Here is a 21,706-nt window from a genome sequence, read left to right as displayed (position 1 = left end):
GAGCAATCAGGTGAACCCAATGCTGTGTATGTTTGATAAACAGCTCATCAATATGAGCTTGGGAAGCCCAGCACCCTGCATCCTGTGTGCAGCAGAGGGGCTCCTGTGCCACAAGGAGTATTACTGGAAAGAGCAACTGCATCATCTGTTGTTATAAAAACCAATGGATGCCCAGCATGCAGGCTAAGAACACATTTTGAAGAAGAAAATCTCAAATATCCTCTGCTTCTCTGCAGAGGTTCGCAGTTGTGCTGAGCTCCAGCTATATCTGGAGGCACTGCTTTTAGTTTCCTGCATTTGAATCAGATGCACGTTGTTAAGTTCAAAAAGCAGGGTTTTGTTTTTATCTCTGCATATTTGTTAAACCTTGCACTTTTCATTTCAGCTTGTACTGCCAGGTAACAAGGAATGCCAATGATCTTTCCAGATCACTGCAAGCCTGAAGAAAGGGCCTGGTTCCAGTGTCCCAATTTCAGTTTCTTTAGGTAAGATAGAAAGTTCTATCAAGGAACTGGGGTTCTTTGAGATATATAAGAGGTATTGTTTTTCTTCCCCATTTCCTTCATACCCAGCATCTCTGCAAGCACACACACCAAGAGCAACAGACCTCTTAAGAGCACGGTTCAGTTAGAATAAAGAATATTGGATGTATTCGCCAAGAGGCAATAAATAAGGATTTCAGACCAACAAATGTTATGTCCCCCCGAAGATGATTCAACAAAGCAGACACTGATTGAAATCCTTTTTCTCTTTCACTCCATATAACAAAAAACAGTCCACAAAAAGAACCTCCTCAGGTAAAAACCCTTTCACTATTCCCACAGCACGACACTTTGCATTACGCATCCGGGGTTGATGCCTGAATGGAAGCATATCCTATTTTTAGTAGACTTTTAAGTGAGATAAAAAGCAGAGAACAGTTGGTAAGTTTCTGGATAACTCGGAACTTCCCTGCAGATATACGACACATACTTGTGTACGGATACAGGCTGATAAAAAGGGTAATGAAGACCCCAGGATCCCATCCTTGGGGCCACAACTGCCCTCAGGATCACCAGAGCCTGATGCAGGTTAACTCCTTTCCAAGCAATGGTCAGCACCGCAGTTCAAACAGTAGATGATCTGGAAGGTTGTTTCCATGTTCATTCCATATCCCTGAAAAGGCCTGGGAAAGCCAATACCCTGCTGCTTCCCAATAGCCACACATATCTTGCCATGGAATTTGTGCTGAAAATCAGACTGTTACATGGCCAAAGTTCATCAAATTCATACAAATCACAGCACAGTAACAGGTTCTCCAGTCTCTAGAGAGTTTCAGTTCTCGGCACTTGGGATAAGGAACTGTTTGAACAGCACAAATGCTGCCAATGCTTCTCTGAACAGTAACTGACAGTTGGGATGGCAGACAGCTAATTACAGGAAAACAGCTTTAAATGAAGAACTGCAAATCACTTGTCTGGGCTTATGTTTAAAGAACGTGCTAAGGACACTGTTTCAACAATACTAATACCTGTGATTTATAAATATTTGTAACTGCAGGTTCAAACCACAAGCAGTGGTGACAAGTAGAACGTGTTCCCTGCCTTCTGCAAGATATTTACTAAGTTAAAAAGATTAATACCAAAGATTCATATTAATAAGGCTACTCAACCAGCAAAACTAAGTGACAGCAAGGCATTTCACACTTCAGAGACTGGATTAAGAGCAGCCCTGAGGAGAAGGACTTGGGGGTATTGGTTGACAGAAGCTCCCCATGACCCAGCTTCAGTGTGCGCTTGAGGCCAGAACCCCTTGGGTGCCAGGCTGCACTCCCAGAGCAGGAGCGGCAGCTCATTGAGGGGATCCTGCCCCTCTGCTGTGCTCTGGGCAGACCCCCCCTGCAGCCCTGATCCAGCTCTGAGGCAGCAGCACAAGAGGGACGTGGAGCTGTTGGAGCGAGGCCATGGAGATGCTGCGAGGGCTGGAGCAGCTCTGCTCTGGAGCCAGGCTGAGAGAGCTGGGCTGGGGCAGCCTGGAGAAGAGAAGGCTTCTGAAGGGGAGACCTTAGAGCAGCTCCAGTGCCTAAAGGGGCTGCAGGAAACCTGGAGAGGGGCTTGGGACAAGGGCCTGTAGGGACAGACTGAGCTGAGCTCTTAGGCAGAAGCTCTTCCCTGTGAGGGTGCTGAGGCGCTGGCACAGGGTGCCCAGAGAAGCTGTGGCTGCCCCATCCCTGGCAGTGCTCAAGGCCAGGTTGGACACAGGGGCTTGGAGCAAGCTGCTCCAGTGGAAGGGGTCCCTGCCCGGGGCAGGGGTTGGAACTGGAGGAGCTTTAGGGTCCCTTCCAAAACAAACCAGTCTCTGATTCAACAATTTTCATTCTAGCTGAGCAGAAAAATGTACCTTTTTCCCCTCAGGTTACTCAATTCTGCAGTGACAAAGCAGCAGGAGATACAGAGATTAATACTTGGAACCCAAACCTCATTTTGATTATGTACATTTCACATTGGGGTTAGAAAAGATGTTCCTGGCTAAGCAAGACCCCCATATTCTGACATACAGAACAGAGCAGAACAAAATGACAACATGCAGCACAGCATAAACAGCATTCAGCCCACTGCAGTTATTTGCTATTTTGGTGAACATTAAGCACCCTGTCCTAATGAATTCGTTTAAGTACCAGCAGCATCTCCTAATGGGCATTAATTAAACTTTGCATCTCTACCTTCACAAGAGAAAAGTAATTACTCACTGCTGTCCTACAGAGAGGGAAATAAAATCCCCAGGATTAGGGGGTTTTTCTATTGAGTAAGTAGGGCAGATAGGAAAGCCTGCAACACAGAGGCAAGTTGCTGTGGTTCATCATTCCATGACACGAGGAATACTTCAGGCCTTGCACTGCGTAAAACTCTTTTCCTGCTGGCCTGTAAATAAGCCACAAGATGGGGTTTAATAATAGAACACAGGTCTGTCAAGGATGGAACTATGAGTCTTTACAAGACCTAAGAGGACACAGCATAAGGCAGTTAGCTGTTACCTCAGATATGTTGTCTTATTTAACCATCAGCTGCCTATACCCATCAACATTTCGTATCTTATCTATCAGTGAACACATTTTATGAGTATTTTATTCATAAATATGGCATGTTAATGATTCTCTAAGCCACTATTTACAACAGAAAATACATGCATGAGTGGCATTCGAAGCTGTCGGAGGTCTAGAACAATGGGCAACATTTTTTACTTATTCATGCAAAACTGTTGTGTGCAATAGGGCCCAACTCTCACCATGAAATCAAACCACAGCAATTTTGTCCTCAAGCTTATGCCAGGACCATTCTTTGGCTATACCAAACACAACGCATTAAAGTTCACCTTACAAACGCTATCTTCTGAGGGAACCCTGTCACCCTGAGGCAAAGCCAAGGCAATAAATATTGCAAGCCCTGGCTCAGCACAGGGACACCGCATGTGATTACTTGGTGGTACTTGCACTCGATGGCACTCACAGGACTAAGCAGTTTGCATAAACAAGTTTGCCCTGCACCAAAGCATTCACAATCTAATCTCGCTGCAAAGAAGATTAGTGAAATTACTGACCCATAATAATTTCAGTGACAGAGGTAAAAATACTTCCCTGGCACTTTTGGTCAGCTGATTTCTGAGGAATTCTTTAGACCAATAAAGGACGAAACAAGCCATTAAACATCATTCCCTGGGATTAATACAGGGCTCTGCCTCTCTCTTATGTAACGGGATTCTGACATTTCCCCCCCTGCCCAAGTACATGCATTAGGAGGAAATCATTTCTACAAACCTAAAACTTTAGGGCTTAGTTATTTCCTGATAGCCCTGTGGGTTTACAGGAAATAAACTGGATGTTAATCCCCTTGCGTTTAATGAGCAGTACCAGCAAACTCTGCTTCTGTCTGTCATAAGAAGGTCACAGTAAACTTGGCACAGAACACAGAACATACCAGCAATGACATCTTAAAGAGGGGGGAAGGCTGAGGCAGTTTGGGCTTTGGGTGTTCTTGTTGTGAATTCGAGCAAAACCTGTGTCAAAATGCTTAAAATATCCACCAATGTCATAGAATCCTAGAATGAAGTGGGTTAGAAAAGACCTTTAAGACCAAGTCCACATCCTTTGTTTTTCTCCATGCGGATCACTTAGCTCAGGAGGGAAATACTCAATCAGCAGACTGACTTATACCGAGTTCTAATTATTTGTCAGTGGGTTTGTGGTTTGGTTTTTAACAATTCCTGGAAAAGAAGAAGTAACATACACGCACCTCTGTATTAGGCTGGAGGACACCAGCTGTGCACACACAATAAACCAGCCTCATTTCTCCTTCAGTTATACTTTTTGCTGTGATCTTCCAAAAAGTCTTGCAGGGAGAAGTAGAACTGACACAGCAGGCCCTCCTGCTTTTTGCTCTGATAGAAGACAGTGCTTTTCCTACCCAGGCTCAGTTTTAAGCTGGACACTGCAACGTGCTGCTCTTCTCAGAAACCAGAATGCAACACCTAAGGCACTATGGACATTACTGTCTCCTAAAGACCGGTTACAACTACAGCCACTGGTGAAGAAACACAACACGTTGTTTTCAAGGCCAGGTTGGATGGGACTTGGAGCAACCTGGTCCAGTGGAAGGCGTCCCTGCCGATAGCAGGGGGTTGGAACTGGATGAGCTTTAAGGTCCCTTCCAACCCAAACCAGTGTGGGATTCCACAATTCCATAAACGAGGCAGTGAACCACCCAGTCCTCTAAAGATTTTTTACACCTTTGTATCTTTAAGTTCACACTGTGCTTTTGTTTCATGTGATGGTTTTAACAAAGCTTTGTTATCAGTTGCTTCTTATGTTTCTTTGTCACTTTTACTGCCAGTCTTCACCACCACAGGAATTTTTTCCACAGCTTCCAAGAATGATTCCTTTATGTTCAACACCAAACCACATTTTTCTTCTTAGGATATCAAGAATCAAAACCGGCTTAAGTATCTGGATTCACCCAGCTGCCTGATTTCACAGGTTAAGATATATCTGCAGATACTCTAAAGCCTATTCAATCAAGTATCTTAGGCTACACTTTAGTTTTTTCCTCTGGGAACCTCCTTCATCAGTCCCCAGAGGCTGCACTGCCCTGTCAGACATCCACAGCAGTGGGTCTCAGCTTGCCACTGAAGACCTAACATTATCTCCACTAACAACTTACTTTGCTAAACTATATTACTGTATTAAACAGTAATGAAGCAGCCTCTTTAGATGGAACTTCTCTCATCTGTTCTTTCATCAATATGAAAGGAGGTTTCTTTCTTACATGTTTCTCCTAGCTCAGTGGTGCATTCATCATTGTGCAGCACTCCTCACCTCGATGGTGGCATCCTGCAGCGATAGCTCCCAACCAACATCCCAGACCTGCCACTGTTCCACTTCGCACCAAGCCAGACCCCTGGGCACCCACAGCCATTTCATATGTGAGACCCCTGCACCTCCTCCAGGAGAAGGAGGATCCAAGAATGTCTGATGCCACAGCTGGAGAGCACTCGGGAAGAAACTGCCCACTTCCAGAGGCAAAGCCCAAGGCTGATCACAGCCATATCCCTTCTCCACAGCAGCACATCCCACTTGGCCCACAGAGCACGCAGGAGCTGATGATCCCTTGCAAACAGCAAGCAGATGGGTCCTGGCAGAATGGCTCCTGAATCGCATGCTACATCCTCACCTGCATGTTAATCCAGTCCTTAACAGAAGGGACATGGTTTGAATCCCAGAACATAATAGGGAACACTGAATTGCTATCAGAATACAACTGCAAAACAAGCCTGGTCCAAGCGAAATTAGTTTCTCCCTAAATGCTTTATCAAAAAAAAAACAACAACCAAACCCCCTCAAAAAAAACCCAACCCAAAAACCAAACAATTCTGGCAAAGACAGCAGGGACGTTTCACTGGAAACTCAGCACTAAACACATTTCTTTCTATCCTCTACATTCAAAGCCTGATCTACAAGCTAAGCCAGTACCGATGGCTGGTTTTCAGAGCACTTTCTGGCAGATGACTGCACAAAGCTTCCAACTTGTACTTTGAAAATGCAAAAAGGCCTCTAGTGTTCTTCACAGCTCAGAGAAGCTGGCCACTGTTGCATACCTCAAAGCACACTTGATTACCAGGAGGTAAACACCACTGGAACATACCAAGCATTCATTTTTATTTCTAAAGATGCAAGATCTTTTATTCATATTTGCACTACAAAGAAGTAAAAAGGCTGATGGCCAGGCCTAAAAATGCCTGTGGGTTTTCAGTGGGGTGGGTGAGGAAGGGAGCTTGGTTTTCTCTTTTAAATGACTGTGATGTTTAGTCTGTGATGCATCTTGAGTCAAAAGCTTCTGAAAGTGTTTGTATGTATGCAAACCCGTAATGATCTGCAGACAGCTCCTGAAGGTTATAAAGCCACAAGACAAGAACGGAGTAAACGTCACCCCAATTCACACCTCCCAGGTGCTCCAGTAATGGCAAGAAAAGTACCTTCTTTCAAAATGAGAAGTCCAGTTCTTTATTTCCTGTTGTTAATAAACTTCATAAAGCAACCCTGGACATGGCCAGGGTGTATCCCACATCTGCAGCTGTTTCTTCCTGTGCTGGCCCTTGGGCAGGCATCCTCCATCATGGTGATCTGGTCAAACCACACTTGATGCTGGCACGCACGAGCACAGTGGGGTGGGTGTGCACAGTAGGATGTGTTCAATGTGTCCAATGTCACACCTGAACAGCCAGGAAGCACACTACGGCAGAGATGTGATGAACACACCCTGCAAAGCAAACATTTCAGGCTCCACCAGGCCAGAGTTTGCCAAACAGTGCAAAGTTTGATGGTATATGGGGATCATACTAGAGGAGATGAGAACATCTGTGCCTTCCCCACACAGTTATTGATTAGCACATACAAGTCACTAGAGTAGTAAGTGTTACAAGGCAAAGTTCAAACAATTACTGAACCTTGTTCAGCCCGACTCCAGTGACTGCCCAGCACACCACGTACCTGAAGACACATTTCCTGCCCTCAGGGTTAAAGCCTCATACTCTGCTGTGAGAGAAGGAACCACAAACTCTTAATGCTGCTTTTTTGTACCATTATTGCATATTCTATTTCTCATACTCATTCCCTTTGTGCTGTAACTACAACTTTCTCTGTCTTGCTGCACAAGAGTTTTTCCAGGCTGGTGATCCCCTCCTTTGCATCTCCCCTACTTCTGTGTCACTGAGATAAGGGGAGCAGTCATCCTTGAAGCACTCCTGGTATTATTTGCAGAACTTGGCAACACCAGTTTGGGACTTGCACTTCCCATGTTCACCTCTGGATCCAACCTGCCACGCATGCATTGGCTCAACAAGGTGATGCAGTGCTAAAGATGGTCCTGGATGGTCCAAGCCTCGCCAAACCAAGCGCAACGCAGTTATTGTTGCAGTCAGATTTTGGGTTAGGTTCCAGGGCAATACTAGAATTTAGTAGTAAAACATTGCTGGATTTGTAAGAAGGCATGGTCTCAATTTCCAAATGCAGTGGATTAAAGAAGAGACAACTTGAGTATCAGATCATTCACACAACCACATTAACCTTGTTGATCGCCTTTCCGCCTTTTGGAAAGAACACTTCATTATCATGCAGATGACACATTTCTAGACACAAAAAACTCAGGACACTTCTGATGTTTATCTAACATCCACAATCCATATTCATAAGACACCAGCTGTTAGTCTGATTGTATTTGTTACCAGAAGTCAGTAATGAAATGGTACTGAAGTAGAACACAGTAAGAATCAGCATTCAAGTGTACTGTGATCTGATAAGCTGAAACTCAAACTGGTTTTATACAGGTAAAAGAAGAGATACGGCAATCCAGAGCTTAAAGGAATTGACTTTTTAACCATATCTGAGGAAAATGACATACAATGCATCAATATATACAAACTAGACTGCTGTTCAGCAAGTGAACAGGGGCACGGGATGGATAGTAATCACACTAGCGATTTTCAATTTGAAGAAGTTACATCCCATTGAGAGCAAACAACAATTGAGGAAAAATTACAGGCTTGAGAAACATACATATTGAAAAGCAGCTTTAAGGAAGCATTTTTAAAGGTAGCTGTGAAAACACGCTGTAAAAGCACAGTCAAAGAAAGCCCAGAGTTACATCTAACAACCTTAGTGTGCTTTGTAATGAAATTACATTTCCATGTAAGATCATTACTTTAATACGGAGATGCTGTGAGGGCTGGAGCAGCTCTGCTCTGGAGCCAGGCTAAGGGAGCTGGGCTGGGGCAGCCTGGAGAAGGCTCTTGAAGGGGAGACCTTAGAGCAGCTCCAGTGCCTAAAGGGCTGCAGGAAAGCTGGAGAGGGGCTTGGGACAAGGGATGTAGGGACAGGGCAAGGGGAATGGCTTGAACCTGCCCGAGGGGAGACTGAGCTGAGCTCTTAGGCAGAAGCTCTTCCCTGTGAGGGTGCTGAGGCGCTGGCACAGGGTGCCCAGAGAAGCTGTGGCTGCCCCATCCCTGGCAGTGCTCAAGGCCAGGTTGGACACAGGGGCTTGGAGCAAGCTGCTCCAGTGGAAGGTGTCCCTTCCTGTGGCAGGGGTTGGAGCTGCATGAGCTTTAAGGTCCCTTCCAACCCAAACCACTCTGGAATTGTATGATTTGCATATGACAAAAATAAAGCACAGTGACATGAGCTTGAAGACGGCTATGATTGTATTTCATATTGAAAGCTACCCCTAAACTAATTGTAGACCACGGCAACGTGCAACCACCCCTATTCTGCATCTTAAACAGCAGCACTTAGGGACAGCTTGTACGTAGGTTTTAAATGCCAGTGTGGGAAAAGTAAGAGACACTGCAGCATCTCTTGACTTGCTGCACCCATTGTCCAATGTCCTTTTCTCCATTAGTGCCTTTAGAGTCTTCCTGATACCACACTCACACCCTTCCTATGATACTCCCTTTCTCACCAAAAGGGTACCCTCTTCTTTTAAAACTGATTAGCTTGGAAGCTAGGCCAGTGGATACAGCAACTGCTGGTCTGTCGCCTGGGAGCAGCTCCTGTTCCCACTATGACCTGCAGAGAGCTCAAAAAAGATTAACACAGATTCCACCAGTAATTAGCAAATGAGAAGATGAATTAGTTAAGACTCTGTTTTCCATGATTGTGTAACAGATCAATACAAGTCTGCAATCTTCCTACTGCATTTTCCGTTCACCTTCTGTTCAGCAGAACTAAATAAGGCATTTACACTCAAATACAAAGAGCTCGCATTTTTCTTAATCCAAATCTAGTACTCTCAGGAATACTGTTGCTCTGAAGAAGGAAATTGTTCTCATTCAGGGAACAAGATGTGATTTAACTTACACTCCATGAATGTGACCAGACACTTCTTAAAAGGAAGAATCGTGAATTAAGAAACAAGAACCAGAAGAATGAATTCCAAGACCTTAAAACAGAGCAACCATCAAAAAACTGGAGCAAGTTTTTCAGCTGTCTATTTGAATGCACAACCCTTGTAGTAGTTTAACTTTTTTGGTTGGTATTCTTGGTTTTGGGGTGGGGTTTTTTTTGTTTTTTTAGGAATGATCCCCTGAAGAACACCTCGAAGCAGATGTTTCAGTGCTAAAGGAGCACAGTTCATAGCAAGTTAGACAAGCACAGCACGTTTGCTGCAGGGGTTTGCTAAAAAGACAGGTTTGGTTTGAAGTATCTTTGCTTACTAAAAGCAAAATGAAAATTCTAAAAAGAAAATAAATAAATAAATAAGGAAATTCTATCTTTTGAGTGATAAACCCAGCCATTTTCTACATCTAACCAGCATTTCTTTAAAGCCAGCCAAGAACGCAAGAGCAATACTTAGAAAAAAATTATGAAGACCAAATCTGCTCTTGAAATCATGGCTTCTAATAAAGCCTCGTGTTTATTTTGTTCTTGGCTCGCTCACATAGAACAGAAAGCCTCCTGCCATTGAAGAGTAATGGCAAAATTAGTTTCAAGGATTTTAAACAAGTTCCATGCTGGCATGGAAGCAAGCCTAAGCTTTTGTCTTTTAATAGAAAAGCAACAGACGCAGATGCAAGAATTTCAATCCAAACTGTCTACCTGAATGAGAAAATTTCCTTCCAGGAATAACTGGAATACAAGTGCTTGATTCTTCAGTCCTAGTGAAAATCTCGCTCCCCTAAAGCAAAGGACACAGGAGGTGGGTCTGGAGAACACCAACTGCACCATCCGCTCTGCCACCAGCTCCAGGTAAATGCTGACTTTACCCTACACTGTTCTGCTGAGTCTCTCCTGAGAGACACCGATGAATGGTACAAGGAGGAGATGGGCTCTCCTGAAGGAAGCAAAGAGGTGCAAAATAAAGCCATGGTGTTCAGCAGCACACTAGGAAATCCACGAGGCCCTGTTATCATTTGAAACCAGCATGCCAAGAAAGAGCAGAATAATTAAAGCACATTTAGGGTATAATCATTAACACAGTACTCATCACAGTAAAATTTAAACAATGAGTATGTGAAAGGGAAAGGCAGTATGTTCTATGCCAAGAATAATATGTTTATATAAAGATGGATGTGAGAAACAAGATTATAAATTACATGCACATACTCACACCCATCCCTTGGCAAGTGCTTGATAGTCTTCTGCATTCACACATCTGAGATGCAAGCTAATAGCTTTTTGTGCAAGGCAGCTCTCTCAAACTGCTATAAGGACACACCACTGCTACTGCTGATGCTTCAGAGAAATGACAGCCTCCAGCAGGAAGCATTTCTTGTTCAGTTGCTTAAGAGTGCACATCTGTCTTCTGCCCAGCTTCATGAAACTGGGATACCCTACACATTTGTTATAGCAACCCTGTATGTTTTGGGCTTTTCGTAATCAACCTTTCTTCTGTAAAAATGGATCTGTTCCCAATACACTCTAGAGTGGGGAGGGCAGTTTCACACGCAAGCATCCAGCAGCCCCTCACCTATCATGCACCAAGGACTGAGGGACTCAAGCTGGCTGCCTCAGCTTCTCAGACCAGAGTAGAATCATAGAGTCATAGAATAGTTAGGGTTGGAAAGGACCTTAAGATCATTCAGTTCCAATCCCCCTGCCATGGGCAAGGACACCTCACACTAAACCACAGCACCCAAGGCTTCGTCCAACCTGGCCTCGAACACTGCCAGGGATGGAGCATTCACAACCTCCCTGGGCAACCCATTCCAGGGCCTCACCACCCTAACAGGAAAGAACTTCTTCCTTAGATCTAATCTAAACCTCCGCTGTTTAAGTTTGAACCTGTTACCCCTTGTGCTGTCACTACAGTCCCTAATGAAGAGTCCCTCCCCAGCATCCCTATAGGGCCCCTTCAGACACTGGAAGGCTGCTATGAGGTCTAATACATCAGTAACACATCAGTCTGATCGCCAAGCTGGCCTAATGCCAGCTTCCAGAGAAACACAGAACTAGGGTAATGCCTTTCCACCGAGAGGCAGTAGGATCCAAGTACGTACTCAGATCTCTGTTTTAACACAGCACATTTAGATTTCATCTGAGTTTGTGAGAACAGCCTCAGAGTGCAGCATGCTCTCCTCCCTGCCTTAATTGCCAAACATGCAAATGTTTACCCCCACATGGAGGTTTTGTACCTACTTCAAGCACAAGAGAAAATGTAAATGAATCTTACATACTCAGCTTGGAGTATTAAGTCTCAAGCGCTGAATCTGAGTCACTGTATTTGTCACCACCACTTTCATTCATTCTGCTTCAGAGAAGGGACCCCCCCCAAGCACATGACTTCTGAATACTGCCTTTAACTCCTGTTGGTAAAGGGAGGCATTTGGGATCAATCACCACACGATTTTACCATCATATGAGGAAATGCATCCTGCAGTTAAGTTGTCTTCTTGTAAGCTTGCACTAGATTTTGATCAGGTGAGCATTTTGGTAAGAAAAGGCCTTCCTAGCTTCAGCATCTGCAAGTCCCAAGAGCATTACATGAAAGATACTGACTTGGAAAAATTAATTTGGTACCAAGAAGTTCAGTACTACCTCCGCCTGTCAATCACCTCTTTCTCTGCACTGTACTTCAAGCGCAGCAATAGATTAGAAGCAGTTTGAGCTCCCAGGTCGAAAGGTTGAGTGCACACAAAGCAGCAAGGCGCATCAGCTTTGGACTGGGGAGTACTTCATGTATTGCCAACTGCATGAAAGACTGAAAAAATAAAGATCCCCCGAGTTGTGTGAGTTTGAGCTGAGAAGTCCTTCATGGAGGGAGATGAACATCAAAGGTATAACTGACATCTGACTGCAGGCAGGCAATCCAGCCTGGAGATAATGAATAAATGCCCCAGTTGGAAGGAGAGCTCCAGCCACAACTGTGAAAGTCAGCTACAAAACAAGTACATAGGACATTGAGGTTTAGTAGTTTCAGAAGCACTGAGACTGTTAAAAAAGAAAAGTAACAGTTTAAAGGCCACTCTTCATCATTTTAAACCTTGCTGCATTTTTCTGATTAAAGATTGACACAGGGGAGCCAACATGTATCCTCTTAACCAAGGGACAAAACTATGCGCTCTGGAAGAGTTCCTCAAGTGGAAGAGCTGCAAGACTCTGCCCATTACTTCCCTGATGCTAGTTATAGTGGCCATGAAACCATAATAATTGCCACAAAGTAGATGTATTCAGCAAAGCTCCTTAGTTTGGAAGGAAAACACATTCCTTCCTACGCAGTATCTGGCAACTCAGACTGCTGCAAGAGGAACTTGCAGATCAGTAAATTTTCTTACTTTAAGCCTGCAGCCTAGTTTGATGTATTTTGGCTACCATATTGCTATGAAGAAGGCATTCAAAGTTGCACTGATGAGTATTGTAGCAAGCAGGCTCACCTGCACACACAAACATCTCTCTGGCTAAATCTGAATGATACATGCAACTAGTAGATACCCTCAGAGGATGAACTAAACCAAAATGCTTTAGTTTTTCCTTAACTGAAATAAAAGAATCTGCAGCAGTGTCGGCCAGTCACAAGGTTAACACACTAACCCTGGTAACACTGGGCAGGGAAGGCTGTCGAGCCACATGGCAGCAATCATTTGGATGCATGTAAACAGGTGATTAGCTCCAAACCAGCACCTCCAACTGTGGCTATAACACAAATTGTCTTTATGATGAGCCAACCCATTAGTGCACATGCAAACACGTACCAGTACCCCACTGCTCAAAAAGCCTTCTTTCTCTGTGCTGCTGCTTTGCTCATCTGATCAAGATGATGAATTAGGCAAGAAGCGAGGTTATAATCTCAAACATCAACTAGAATGAAGGGATATTTAACTTCTGTTCAGACAACTCAGATCCCAGTATCAGACCAGTTGTACTGGCAGAGCTTGAGACCAGCCTTCTGCAGACTTTGCTGTGTCAACCCCTACCAATACTGGAACCGAAGATTTCCCAGCTCACCTGCAAACATCTAGACCAGACCTTGTCTGTGGCATGGCTGTGGCATCAATGACACTCATGTCCAGCCTGTGGCATATTGAATCCTGGGCTGGTTTGGGTTGAAGGGAAATTAAAGCTCATCCAGTCCCAATCCCCAGCCACAGGCAGGGACACCTTTCACTACAGCAGGTTGCTCAAAGCCCACCCAGCTTGGCCCTGGGCAACACTGGTCTTGTTCCTTACCCTCAGCAAGGAAAGGGAAGGACACATTTCTACATCAACAAAATGGTCCATCATTTGTGATGTGCAGTTAACAGATGGCGTTCAAATTAACATTCGTATCTTTCAAGTGTCTTATCAAACAAGGCTAAACAGCATCTTGAAATTTCCATTTTAAATTTTCTATGAGATTGCTAGAAGTATCACAGACAGATTTCAGTGCTGTCAACTAAAGCTGTTGCTGCCTTTAATGAAGGAATAGATCCCTACTTGAAACAAAGCAGTCCAGTCCCCTGACATGCTGTTCAAGGCTATCGAGGCACCTGCACAGAAGGAAGCCTCTTCCACCTTCACCTGAAAGACAGAGGCAGCTCTCAAGCACCAAAGTTGCCTTTCTAAAATGCAGACGCAGACTGTAAGTGCTTTACATAAACACTAAAATTCAGTGACAAGACAAATTCCACACTGTCACAGTGAAGAACCCTGAAGTTGGATCCTTCTCAGACTTGTGTCCCAATAGCATTCAAATCTGAAGAGCCATTGGGCACATGAAGGCGTGCTGGCAGACACTCAATGCCTTTCAACATGACACTTCATTTGACAGAGAGCAGTTCTGACTGAGGAGAAGTATGAAAGAGAGGACCCTAAGAAAACCAGTAATGCAATTACAGGTCCCCGAGAACTCAGACATCCTGCAAGCACACCACGGACCACCAGCCCCCCAGCCCTCATTCCCCTTCACCACCACAACCCCGCACATCTCCCCAGCCACTTTCCAAAGATCAGCAAATCTGGATTGCTCTAGATCACGAGGGGTGGAATGGAAGCCAAATTCAAAGTCACAGGTCTTTGCAGAGAATGCCTTGTCAACAACTTTCCTAATTACATATATCCTAACTGGAATACTGCCACTGAGCGCTGCTGTGGCAACCTTGCTGAGAAAACAACCAAGAGAAACAGTATGCTTTAAAATCCTGTATTTAAGGACACTCAGTCTAACACAGAAAATTACTGCAAAACTCATCTGATGTGGTAAATAAGCCGGCAATATGTTCCAGTATAGGAAAAATTACTGGATCTGAAGCTTTAGTTTGATTCGTTCCAAAAGTTATATAAAAATCACCATAAAAATGCTAGTTCTCTTCTTACAACTCAACCTACAAGCTCTGGATGAGTACGTTAAACAGCACAGGTCTTTGCAAGACTCCAGCAGTAGCTTCCTTCTGTCAAGAACACTGTTCCTGTATTTTAACCAGTCACTAATCCACAGGGGAATTCTGCTCTTATCTTTTGGCAGCTACACTGCCACACAATGCTCACTCGCCGAGAGCTTCGCTCAGGGTCTGGCGTTATCTTGTTGAAAGCCTATTTGAAAATCCACCACATCAAAATACTCAGATTTGATTAAACCAACCAGTGAACCTTTAAAACCTCCAGACTTCTAAAAAGCAACCCCTTCTCCTCATCAGATGGTATTTATTCACATGCCAAACAGTTTCATTCTAAGCTATATTTTTAGCTAGCTTGCTGTAATCAGAAGTCAGTCCTGTTGATCTTCCAGACACTTTCTCCACCTCTTACCCTCTTCCACACCACCAGTGATGTAAGGAACGAGCAACCCACTGGTCTTTGGTGGCTCATATCTGGAAGTCCTCACGAACATCATCTGGCCCTGGCCAATTCCTACTGTTCATTGTATCAATTTCATCTAAATCAGTTTTAACCTAACAGCTTGAGACACCTCTCCCTTATGGAAAGTCCCAGTACAGGAATACCCCTATTACCATCTGTAGTAAACACAAGGAATTCCTTTGATTATCTAACTATAGATTTATCTTCCACAAGCTTTCTCTTTTTAGCGGAGATTTATTATCATTTTCTATCTTGATTTGCTCAGGATTTTTTCTAATCCTCTTATAACTTGCAATTGTTTGTTCTTTTTTGTTTTCTTCATTCAGATGAGATTTCCAATTTTGGAACTAAAGACATCTTCCAAAGCCTACCAGGCTTCTATAGGTGATTTTAGGGGTGTGTTTGTTTTTCTTTTGCCTTTACTTTGTCTAACAAGCAACATGCATCAGGACCAACGGTACAGCCTCTGTATGGAAGATGACTTTTTCAGCAGTGGTCAAACAAAGAAAATCTGATTGAAAAGATGCATTACCTAAAGTCAAATGATAACCCAGCAGTTACAAAAGAAGTACAAAGCAGGTGTTCAAGAAGCTGTGTAAGAAGTATTACAGACTTCAGTCCTGGAACTACCTATTCCAGTCGGGATTCAGAGAGAAACAGTTAAACAGAGACAGTTTCTCTGTAACACATCGTGCTGAGACCTGGATCCTCTGAGCAAGGAAGCGGTAAATCTGAAGCTCTTCACACTGTGAATCATTAGCTCCTATGACTGCCGGTACCACTATCCAGCATTAACTTGACATTTGACAGGCATGTCGAGCAAGAAGATCTTACCGCAATGATCTGATAGCGTTAATTAATTAAAGCATACTCAAAATTAATCCAAATCAATGGAAGAAGAACACCCAGAGTCTCCCTGGCAAACCAGCAGCCATGAGGACAGCGCGATGGCGTTCTCCAAGCCGCGCTCCCGCTCCTCAGCCCTGGGCGCTGCACCCCGCGGGGCTCGGGAAGCAGCGAGCACAGGCACCGCGCACAGCCGCGGACGGTGGCTCCGCAGGCTGCAGACCCGGGCAGCCGGTACCGCGCACCCCTGAAACCGGTGACTCCCGCCCGCTCCGAGCAGTGTCACCCCCTTCCCGAGGCACAGCGGCGGGACGGCCACGGTTAGTGCTTGGGAACCGGAGCAGCCGGGCAGCCCGGGACAGAGGCGGGCGGCAGCGGCCGGAGAGCGGGTGCGCTCTCCCCGCCGGACAACCGCGTGCAGCGGAACCCCCGAGCTCTGCCACCGGGAGCGCGCCGGCGCCCCTCGGAGGCCAACGCGCTGCCCGTAACCGACGGGCCGGTGGGAAAAGCGCCGCCCGGAGCCAGGTCGAGCCCCGACACGGCAGCGGGACCCCCCCTCCTCTCCCCGCTCGCCCCGTTCGGCTGAGGCGCCCCCTCGGGAGCCGAGGAAACTTTCCCAACCCGGCACCCGCCCGCCTGCGCCCGGCCGAACCGGCGCTCCCGCTCCTCGCCGCGGCCCTCCCGCCGCCCCTCAGGGCGCCGGCGCGGCTGGGCCTATGCACGGCGGCTCGGCGGCGGCGCGGGCAGTGGCGGGGCGGGCCGCGGGTCCTGCCGGCGCGGCGCGGCCTGCGGCGGGCGGCTTACCTGGGCGCACGGTCTTGAGGCGCACGGGCTCCCTGAAGTGCCGGACGACGGCCAGCGTGTCGCGGTGCGTGAGGCCGCTGACGGGGGTGCCGTTCACCTCCAGCAGCACGTCCCCCGGCGCCGGCGCCTTGCCCGAGAGCAGCGCGGGGCCCGGCGCGCCCTCCCCGCCCGGCAGCAGGCGGCCTGCCAGGTACGCGAACTCGCCGCGCTCGGCGCCGCCGCGCAGGAGGTCGGGGTCGGGCCCCGCCGGGCCGCCCCAGGAGACCACGCACTCCTGCACCTTGCTCAGCCAGTGCCGCTTCTTCCGCAGCGTCTTGGACATACCGCACCGCGGGGCGCCGCTGCCCGCCCCGGCCGCGGCTGCCGCCCGACTGCCGCCGCCCCGCCGCGCGCGCCCCGCCCCGCCCCGGTCCCGCCCCGCCGCGCGCTCCCCGCCCCGCCCGGGACCCGCCCCGCCGCGCGCGCCCCCGGTCCCGCCGCGCCCCCGCCCCGCCCGTCGGGCGGTGCTGGCCACGCCCCCCCCTCGAGGGGGCGGGGTTGTTCTGGTAACGCGGCGGGGGGTGGGTGTGGCCGCCTCGGCCCGGAACAGCCCCTCAGCCTCGTCAGCGCCCGCCTCAGGCGGGGCTTCTCCTCAGCGAGGGGCGCCCTCAGCCACGAGTGCCCTCAGCCATATTCCCCTTCAGCCTCGTTCCTCTTCAGCCACTGGCCCCCTCAGCCATGTTCCCCCCTCAGCCATGTTCGCCCCTCAGCCATGTTCCCCCCTCAGCCATGTTGGCCCCTCAGCCATGTTCCCCCCTCAGCCATGTTCGCCCCTCAGCCATGTTCTCCCCTCAGGCATTTTCCCCTCTCAGCCATGTTCCCCCATCAGCCATGACCCCCCTCAGCCATGGGCCCCCTCAGGCAAGATCTCTCCTCAGCCCGTGCCCGCCTGGGCCAGGACCTCTGCCCAGTCAAGATCTGCTCTCATCCCTTACCCTTCCTGCATCAGTGCCTACCCGAGGCAGGGTCTCTCCTCAGAGAGGAGCCCCCTCAGCCAGGATCTCCCTTCAGTCAGTGCCTGCCTCAGGCAGGGTTCTCTCATCAATCAGGAGCCCCTTCAGCCAGGTCTCCCCTCAGTGCCCAGCTCAGGCCGTGCTCTTACTCTGGAGACCCTTCACTGCAGGGTTGAATGGCCACCTTCCCCTGCCGCTGTGCCCGTGGCGTCCCACACCAGCCCTGTGCTCCTCACTGTCCTCCCCTCAGTGCTGCCATGGGGTCTGCATCCAGCTGCCTCCCGCGTTGGCATTCACTGCCTGCACAGCGCAACAGGCGCAATGGCCGCTCTCCACATGGCCGCCATCGCTGGAGCCGGATGCTTTAAAGCTGTTCAAACCTTGGGCCAAAGCAGAGGTCAAAATGATGGCTATGATTTAGATATGCCCACAAAGCCTTCTCTTTTTTTGACTGGAAAACACAACTCCAACAGATTTGCTGTCCACGTGAGCTTTTTTCTTTAGCTGGGTATCAAAGGTTCCAGTGTGGCAATTACCTCAGGCCAGGTACGGATATTACACACCAGGTATGTGCTATGAAAACCATGACTGGTTTGGATTGAAGGGACCTCAAACCCCATCCATTTCCAACTCCCTGCCACGAGCAGGGACACCTTCTACTAGAGCAGCTTGCTCCAAGCCCCTGTGTCCAACCTGGCCTTGAACACTCCCAATCCTTCGAAAGCTTTACAGTTCAAATGACAGATTTCTCTGCCCAGTGCATTTAAATTGCTTTTCTCTTACTCAGAGGCTGAATTTCCAGTGTGAAGTTATTTTGGACAGTGTTTCAGGAATATCTTGAAGGCTCCAGCTGTGCCGTGCAGGCTGAGGCCCTCACTGAGCCATGGGGCTGCAAAACCGGAGTCCTGAGAAGGTACGGAACGGATGTTGTTTGCAAATAAAGAGGCGTGACTTTGCATAACTCACGTACTTTCCATAGGAGGAAGTGAAGGAGCTGGTATCTGCAGAGTCCGAAGAATGTTTGCTGAGCTGTGAAACAATGGATTGCTGTTGCCATTGTGTCCCCGTGTTCACGTCAGTTTGCACAACAGAGCAGGTTAGAAAGATCACATTTCAACACGGAATGTTCTGCAATGGTAAACAGCAGCAAGTGGTTAATTTCTGACTGGTCCAGAAACCACTAAAACCTGCTCATAACAAATACCAGTAACTTCTACTACTGGGTATTTCGCTGTTGTTACAGATTCTGCTGCCTTTAAGGCCTGTTAGTCTGTCACTTACACAGTAACTACCACCAAAACAGCAGGAATGTTTCCAAAGAAGTTAGAAGAACACCAATCATATAACAAAACTGTGCTCGCTGGGCTAAAACAATGTGATCTAAACTTGTCTGGGGACACAAACCGAGTGCTCCCAATACAGCTGAGGTGTAATGCCTCCGGCATTAATGGAGTTGCAACAAGCACAGGTTTAGCTCATTGTGCTCGGTGCTATTTGAGGTAGGTTGGGCTGTCAGCCAGCAGGCATGGAAAAAAGCTGCTGGAGACAAATTCTCTTTCACACTGGCAGAATGGAAGCAGGGCTGAGAGCTGTGCGGCGTTCGTGATCTGGACATTAAAAGGGACGCTGGCACATTATTAAAAACCAACCTTCAATATTTTACACAGGAATTGTGGCACCAGGCATGATCCAGAATTTATGAGCTGCTGACAGGGGCCTGTGCCAGATGTTCCGGAGAATACACACAATCATGTGTAGACAGCATGGACATCTCAAAAAGGACGTGAGTGTCCTTTTGGCTCCAAGGTTAGCAGGTATTCCATCTCCCTAAACAGGAGGCTTGTCTGCCCTTATTGTATGGAAATGCAGCTCAGTCTTTTCACTGGCTGAGACTTTCACAGAGATCCCTTCTGTGCTTACACACCTGACATGGGTGACAGCTTCACAAGTAACACTAGCTAGTAACACTAATCATAGAATCACAGACTGGTTTGGGTTGGAAGGGACTTCAAAGATCATCTAGTTCCAATCTCCTGCCATGGGCAAGGACACCTTTCCACTAGCCCTGTTTTGTTATTTTTACACCAGAAGCAAGTCATGAAGCTGCTGTTCCTTCAGTGAAAGTCCTGTTGTCTTCAGTATAAATTTGAAAGCCAAAAAACCCTTCCTGATCCTTTGTAAATTTTACGAAGCTCCCCACCTCCACAATGCCAGTAAGTTGCACAGGTCCATTGTACAGTGTCTGAATGATAATCCTCTTCTGGAGCTACACATTTACCTTTCAGCCTCACTGTACGCTGAGAGAGTAAATAGTGCTGTTGAATGTATTTCAAAGCAAACTTCGGAACATGAACAAATTGCTTGGGAACCAACAGACAATTTTAATTCTCATCTATGCCACATGACAACACGTACGTTCATCCTGCTTTCCTTCCTCCCTTCGGATTACTCATTGCAGCTCAGAAACACGTGAAGTGTCTGCACCGCCTCGCAGTGCACAGAAGGAGCGTGCTCTGCACCACCACCAGCCCCAGCCTACCGAGGTGTTGTGTGTTTACTGAGCACTAGCATTTAAAATACCAGCAAGCTGAAAAGGGCCATCAAAGAGAAATCAGTGCTGCATCTCTGGTTCATCACCCATCATGCCATGGCAGCTGCCATCCCACTCTGCTGTTGGCATCAGCCCATATACAGATGCCACAAAACCAGCGTGCTGAGCTACACCACACCAGAACTACGGAAATAAACTGCATCAAGGCACTGCAGCTTCTTGGTAGGCAGGAAAGCAGGGTTTGTTTATCACACTGCAAAGTTCAAAGGCAATCAAAACAGCAAACACTTATCAGACTGCTGTTGAATTACAGCATGAAGTACACTTTCTCAGCACAGAAAGGCAATTGTGGCATTATATTTGGACTTATCCGAAGTCCTCTCAGTGCCCAGCATTTGCAATGCAGCTGTCTGTGCTACATGCAGTTCATCACTCCTGTGCTCAAAGGGAAGAGATTCAGACAGGAAAAATACTCAGGCAACACATACACCCACAAAATAAGAACAATTCCATCCTCAGCAAGGATGCAATGAAAGCAAAGTGCACGAGTACAGAGCTATGTGCAGAGATTTTTATGCGTAGAAGTGTGTTATTGTCAATCCTTCCAGTGACTGCGCACACAGGAGCTCTGACAGTCTCACAACACTACCTGACCACAATGCTGTTAAAGCTTTTGGGAGAACCAGCAGTGATGGTTGGCTGCACTGCATTAACTGACAACAAAAATAGTTGCCAGGACAGAGCAGTAGGCACAGCATTCCTCCCTAACAGAAGCACTCATCTCAAACACAAATTATTCAGTAAGCTATGTGCCTCTAAGGAAGCATAAACAAATCACGGTTGCGTAAAAGTGGTTCAAAGCCAGACACTTGCTATTCTGTGGACAGACATATCCAGAAGTGCCTATTTGAAATCTGTGTGACCCCAAGATACAGTTATCTGAAGGCAAACTTTTAAACACATCATAAATTAACTTGTACAGGAGCAGAAGCTGCCATGCAAGCAGGTCTTACCAGGGAATTTCATCAAGCGCTGAAAAAGCTTAGAGAATAAACCCAAGTCTTAATAAAGATTTGTGTCAGCCTGGGCTGACTAATCCCTGGTGTCTGCCTGGACTCCTCACCTGAGAACGGAAAATGTATCAGCCCCAGCAGGCTGTAGATCCGTATCAATGAATGTTTCACCCATACAAAGCCGCTCTATAAATCTTCCTGTATTTCA

General features: G+C 47.1%; 1 protein-coding gene across 4 annotated transcripts in view; it reads right to left on the bottom strand.

Moving 5' to 3' along the window:
• Positions 1-17,330, bottom strand: part of MAGI3 (membrane associated guanylate kinase, WW and PDZ domain containing 3) — a 75,371-nt gene extending 58,041 nt beyond the window's left edge. For 2 of the 4 annotated variants that reach the window (XM_061363061.1, XM_061363062.1), the window contains exon 1: positions 16,943-17,329. In XM_061363061.1, the coding sequence (XP_061219045.1) occupies positions 16,943-17,264 (322 nt within the window). In that variant the 5' untranslated portion in view covers positions 17,265-17,329. Of the gene's footprint in view, positions 1-10,117; positions 10,195-16,942 lie in introns of those variants that run through there. The other 2 variants (XM_061363065.1, XM_061363063.1) reach the window with 2 other exon arrangements.
• Positions 17,331-21,706: the final 4,376 nt, after the last annotated feature.

This window comes from Neopsephotus bourkii, unplaced genomic scaffold (genome assembly GCF_033783945.1).
Source record: "Neopsephotus bourkii isolate Nb327-2 ecotype Australia unplaced genomic scaffold, CSIRO-AGI_Nbou_v1 NB_1139, whole genome shotgun sequence".
Taxonomy (NCBI): Eukaryota; Metazoa; Chordata; class Aves; order Psittaciformes; family Psittacidae; genus Neopsephotus; species Neopsephotus bourkii.
The sequence above is the reverse complement of the archived record's forward strand: the minus strand, read 5'-3'. Positions and strand labels throughout refer to the sequence as shown.